The sequence below is a fragment of the Polyodon spathula genome, unplaced genomic scaffold (assembly GCF_017654505.1).
Source record: "Polyodon spathula isolate WHYD16114869_AA unplaced genomic scaffold, ASM1765450v1 scaffolds_1261, whole genome shotgun sequence".
NCBI lineage: Eukaryota > Metazoa > Chordata > Actinopteri > Acipenseriformes > Polyodontidae > Polyodon > Polyodon spathula.
In genome coordinates, this window is record NW_024472744.1 from 1 (window position 1) to 6284 (window position 6284).

At 46.5% G+C, this 6284-nt stretch overlaps 1 protein-coding gene across 1 annotated transcript; it reads right to left on the reverse strand.

The window, feature by feature from the left end:
- Positions 1 to 16: 16 nt before the first annotated feature.
- Positions 17 to 6278, reverse strand: LOC121309395 (alpha-2-macroglobulin-like; the record flags this gene model as incomplete). The annotated part of the gene is made up of 14 exons (XM_041242294.1): positions 6191 to 6278; positions 5791 to 5905; positions 5358 to 5583; positions 5024 to 5150; positions 4541 to 4662; positions 4062 to 4113; positions 3417 to 3500; positions 2986 to 3162; positions 2598 to 2679; positions 2226 to 2382; positions 1579 to 1653; positions 1270 to 1432; positions 743 to 939; positions 17 to 238 (listed from the first exon to the last, which is right to left on the reverse strand). Coding segments are annotated over exons 1-14 (1863 nt in total), but the record flags the coding sequence as incomplete, so codon positions are not given.
- Positions 6279 to 6284: the final 6 nt, after the last annotated feature.

Consider the following 6284-nt stretch of genomic DNA (forward strand, 5'->3'; position numbering starts at 1 on the left):
TCTATTGGCAGATGACACTGACCTGCACGAAGACGCAGTTCTTGCCCTCTGCCTCCACGCTGTATTCCCCAGGGACTTCCTGCAGTGGCTCCTCCTGGTAGAGCAGCCTGTTGCTCTGGTCCAGGTGAAACTGTCTCATGAAGCCCCTTTTAGAACGCACTGTGAGAGTGCTGGAGCCCTCTGGGGAGAAGACCAGGGCACTGTAGCGAGCCAGGGCCTGCAGAGCCACCACTGTGTCCTGGAGAGAGAGGGGGGAGTGAGAGAGGAAGTGACTGTGCTCAAGCACAGAGCCACCACTGTGTCCTGAGGAGAGAGGGGGAGAGTCGACGTGAGAATGAGAAAGACCTAGATCCCCTGTAATAAAGCACTTACATGTGGTGTCAGCGGTGGGATCCCTAACCTGACTACACAAGGGGGATCGTAGTCCCGTGAGCAGGGGGCTGTGTCATGGGGGGCTGTTGAAAGGGGGTGGGACTGTAATGACTCATATGGAGGACCAGCTTGACTCAGGAAGCTGCTTATTAAGCTCTACGGGTTTGAGAGTTCAGGTTCCAAGATCTGAAGGTGACAGTAGAGGAGCATCTACATGTGGCATTAGAGAAGTGGGGTGTCTACATTGTGGAAGATATATTGTAGGCTAGAGCTAATTGGGGACTGTGAATAAATTAACTTTGGAAAAACAAACTTGGAATTAGAACATTTTTCACAAATCAGATATTTGTCTGTATAGCGGAGCTCTCACCTGCGTGGATGAGAATCCTCCGTAAGGGTTCTGCTGGTAAGCCAGCCACTTGACAATCCGGGAAGCATAGCTGAGATCGGAGGCAGACGGCTGGGGTGCAGAGAGAACAGACATCAGCACGTAGGCCGTCATCTCCACTTCCAGAGAGTCGCTCCTGCTAGAATCGGGTTTGGAGCGTGACCAGTGCAGGGAGCCATCTGAATTGGAACACAGAGGCACGACACTGTAACACTGCTGACAGGATTAATGAATGTCTTGGTACGCCTAGCATGGTTGTAAGAGGATTCTTTTAATGATCTATTTGGGTTTTCAAACATCTCTTGTAGAGTTTAACTGTTTGGTTCAGTATTGGAATGCTATTGGATATGTTTGGAGTGTTTAGAACAATCCTTTTGCTTATTGTTGATGTCTTCTGAGTAGAACTAACCCAGGGCATTTCTGGGGAGGGAGAGAGAGAGAGAGAGAGAGAGAGAGAGAGAGAGAGAGAGAGAGAGAAAATTTGTGATAGAAGCTCTTCTTCTCGATACCTGTCTTGTGTGCTTGCTCTTCCAGCTCAGTGAGCAGTTTTGATCTCATCTCCTGGTCTCCTGCCAGGCTGAAGGTGTAGGACAGAAGTGCTGTGGTGTACGTGTTGCTTATATTGTCGGCCGCAGACCTCAGACAAGCCAGACTGCTGTTTAACACGGGGTCCTGGGATTGGGTACAGATAACAGCCAATCACAATCCCCTTCACTTGCACTCTCCAGATGTCAAAGGAAACCTTGCTACCTTTGAAAACCCAATGCCATAACTCCTCTTAGCAGACTGGGCTCCGCCCGCCCTATTCTCATACTCACAGTGAGAGGGGTCTCCACCTCTAGCAGGGCGGCAGTGATGTAGGCTGTCAGCGACACTTCGTCCCCGACTCCCCCCTGAAACACACAAACACACCCACACTCAGACGGCCTGGCTTCTCTTTGTGTTTGAGAAGAGCTTCACTGAGGGATTGAGGTTCCTGCATTGAATCTGGTGTTCACTTCTGTGCCACGTATGATGAGAAGTGACTGGATAACTTCCCGCACAACATTGATGATACTCAAGAGCGACACAAAACTGAAAGAACACAAGACTCCAGACAGTAGCCTATTACTGCCACCACTTATTCCATGCAGCATTCTTAAAGAACATACAGCTTGACCGTGCATGGAGTCCTCTGGTTATTCCATGACTTATCATGGCCACATAACCTGTACAGTATGCTTGTGAAGGGGATGTCTTTGGGTTGCCCAGCCATTCTGTTCCTATTAAAACGTTAAACGTATTTTCAATGCTGAATACAAAATACTGGAAACAGATTGCTGCATGATGAAGCATTGCTGTTTCCATTGAAAGTAATGCAACCACCATGCTTTCAAAAGGAAGCAGTAAAGACACTGAGCAAGGCAAGGTATTATTTCTGTCCTTCCTTCCTCTCCCTCATCCCTCTCTCCTTATCCCTCCCTACCTTCATGTTGTTGTTGAAGAGTTTTCCAACGCTCATGAAACAGCCATTCTTTTCCTGGTGGCGGCCCAACCAGTCCTGTGCGTCCTTGATATGTCTGGGGTCAATGTAAATGAAGGGCAGCGCCCCGCCAAACGACTTCAAGACAAAGGCTGTCAACCTAGAGGAATGGAGAGAGAAAACACAGTCCAGTAAACCAATTAAATGCAGCAGTATTTATTCTTATTGTATTACTGTAGAATAGAGTGTGTTTTTATTATTTTCTATAAACAGTCTTGCAGCTGTTCAGCACCTCAAAGGCAAAGGGAAGAAGTGTGTAGTGATTACTGTACAGAGGGCAGTGACTAACATATAGAAACAGACAAACACACTTACCAGGTGTTTCCAGAGTCATCGCTCTTCCCAAAGGCACTGTAGGAGCCATCTTCATGTTTGTAGTTCAGTTCCCGCTGGTAACCTGGTGGGAGGGGGAGGGTTTAGAAATCACGGTAAGACGGTAAGAGCAGAAAAGTTAAAATTCAGTCATTTATTTTAGTTGTGTAGCATTGCCCTCTCGTCAATCATCTCTCTCACCACTCTCCTTCTGTCTCTCCACCTCAACTCTGTTACTGCTCTCCAGAAAACTGGCCCTGGCTTGGATCCCTTCGGTTCCTCACTGCTCTCCCTCACTGCTCTCCCTCACTGCTCTCCCTCACTGCTCTGGTCTCTGATCTATTCATTGAGCTGCTCTTCAGCCTCTCTCCCTCTCTCTCCCCATGCTCACCACTCTCCAGGAATCTTGTAGCTTTGGCTTTGATCTCCTCAGTCAGCTGCCTGGTCCCCTGCAGGTATTTCAGTATGTAGATGTTGGGAGCGAAGAGCACCATGTTCTGTTCTCCGCAGCCGAAGGGCATGGCAAGGAGCCGGTCCAGATTCTGCATGGCCCGGCCCAGCAGGTCCCCTACAGAGGACAGCAGAGAGGGATTACACTGCTGTCTACCAGAGTTTGAACCCACAATGTCCCCACTGTGACACCCAGACCCTCAAATAACCAACAGTGTTCCATCTTCAATACGAGCATGTTGTTGCTTCACCCACCCCCGCCCCTGCCCATGCCCCCAACTCCAACCCCAACCCCAACCGCAACCCTGCCCCCAACCCCTCTCATTGCACTTTTCTGGGGTGAAGGTTTTGAGTTTTGTTTTTGTTTTTTACCGAGAACCGACAAGGAAGCCTTAGCTGATCCATTCACGGTCACTTCTGGCAGCGTCAAGGACATCTGCTCCTTCACAGCACTCCCTGAGAAGCACAGGCAAAGGAGAACAAGCTCACACAGTGAACGGTAAGAAGAAGTCCATCCAGAACTACAATCAAACAGACCTCATCTGCCTTTATCAGTCACTTCCTTTGGTATGATGAGGGCTTTGGGTTATGTTATATATCTTACATGGGGCTATTATGGGTCCTTTTCACAAAACTCTTTACTTAACAAAAATAGGCTTTGCATGGAATGTAAATGAAGGTTCATGGAATTTCTGGTAACAAATTAATACTATAGGATTTAGATTACTTAACTTAATTCATAACTGGTTAACAGTTTGTTGAACAGTTTCATCTTTTCAAATGTGTTTCATTTGACTCTTCTAACGTCTCTTTGTAACTTATAGAGTAAATACAATTTTAAATGTAGGAATATTTACAAGACCTCCCATCTCTACACATACAGTTAAAAAGTCAGTTAAAACGGGTCAGAACCCGACCAGACAAAATTAAATTCCATTTTCAGGTGAAACTGATCCTATAGACCTAAGACCTGGATTACAGTGACCTTGGAAACTTGACAAACAGAGAGTGGCTCACCTCCTGGACACATCAGTGCATTCTGGGTAACAGTCTGTTCTATTCCTTCAGCCTTCCAATGCAAGAAACAGAAAACTACTTGAGTGGCGATTCACAGAACAGTTCAACTCCCAAAGAGATAGTGGTGGCATTTAGAAACACCCACTTACAACAGTTTACACAGTGGCCATGCTATGATGAGGGCACACATTCCTAATGAAACCGCCTGGACTGAGACGAAGCAATCTGATTGGAAATGACTAGTAAACATCACGTGGAAAATGCTGGAGCTGTGGCTCACAATTGCAATTAATAATCTGACTGCATTCTGTCTCTGTCACTACAGACAACACAAAGCAAAACTAGAGTGCACACACACAGAGGGCACTAAGAACAGCGTAATACGCACTTAGTATTTGAAATATTTAAAATATCTGTATAAAATCAAGAGCTTATCCGACTGAAGCAGAAAGACGCAGACAGACAGCCTGCTCCCTCACCTCCACCAGTAGTTTGCGGATGACCGTGTCAATGCGGCCTCTCTCAGGGACAGCCACCACTTCATTGCCACACAGAGTGTCTGTCTGAAGAGCCTGAGCGCTGACTGTCACATTCACCTCACCTGGGGGCGCAGAAGAAGCTTCTTAGGTTGGTATGCACAGTTACAATGTACTGAATGGCTAAGTCATTTTGCATGATATATGTAAGTACACAATTGAATCAGAAAAGGGTTCTGGTTAGGATTAGAGGTAGGGTTAGAATTAGGGTTAGGTTAGGGTTAGGGTTATTTTGTGCAAAAAAAAAAAAAGTAAATTGTAACGATGCATAATAACATTGTAATTATGTGTAAGTACACATGCATTTACTAAGCAACTACTATGTAAATACATAGTAATTAGACACACAATGTAAAGTGTTACCAAAAATGTTGCGGGGTCACACTGAAGCATTGAAGTTCTTGTGAATAAGAAGCGGCCCCTTACCCAGAGCCGAGGGGATGAAAGCCCAGCGAAACGTCCGGGCTTCGTCGGCACACAGGCAGGTCGTGTACTCACACCCTTCACAGGGCGTCATCTGAAACTGGGAAGACTCTGCATGGCTGACCTTCACCTGCAGGGGGAGGCAGAGAGCAACACAGCGGATAAGAGAGAGGGAAGGCTTGGCAAAGAGATGGGCTTTTCATCCAAATGAATGATTTGATAATCACTTTCATTTACAACACCCACAAGAGCACTAGATTCTCATTAGAGTAATTGTTTTTCATTTCACTTCAGGTTTGTTGGCAGTCGTGCGCCACTGTGTATGTGAGCAGCTCACCATGATACACTGGGACAGGTAGTTGAAGACAGTGGCCTTCAGTTCAAACTGTTCCCCTCTGATGACGGAGTAGGGTAGAGTGAGCTCCACGAAGAAGGGCTGGAATGCTGTGAGCCCAGTTGGGGGCGACATACCAAATCCCAGAGGAGATGTGCAGAACGCCCCTGCCTTCCACTCTGTGATGGTGTCCGGGACTGTGTGTGTAATCTCCACTGAGCCAGACTCCCTGAGAGAGAGAGAGAGAGAGAGAGAGAAACGAACAACTCGTATTAGACCTGCTGCTTTTCATTTCTGGAGGCCTTCATGCAATTTCACTGCTGAAAGAAGCAGCACAATTTGGCACAATTGGCTACTTTAATCCACATCGTGGATGGCAGATTCACTTGCCCTGTTGGCCCCAGAGTTAAGATAGTGGAGTTCAATCAACACTTACCCAACTGGAACCAGCTCCCAGATCCATGTCTCAGGGAAGTACTTCCGGACAGTCTCAGGCTCCTTCAAAGCAATGTCTGGGCTTGCTTGACCGAACACGACTTCTGGATTGCTTACTTGAAAAGACACAAAGAAACACGGTCACAGCAGTGAAACTTTACCCCCTAACCCTAACCCTTTACCCCTTATATCATAATCACTAGACACAGACAGAAGTGAATCGACACTAAGAACTGCCTGAAATAGAGGAAATTATAACTTTGTATAAATTGAGTTTTATTTTCATTAAGCCACTTAGCTGACTCAAATAGGCTCTTGCAGCTTAACCAGAAGACTTATACATTGGTTTGTTTTTGGGTGTAGGGCTATTTTGCAGACTTATTTTGTTTTAATTGGCTCACCAGAATTCTCTAACACCTGCACTGGCACAGCCTCACCCGGTGAACTGAATCTAGACAGTAGCATAGGTTTATTGAATTCATGACACTCAGTTGG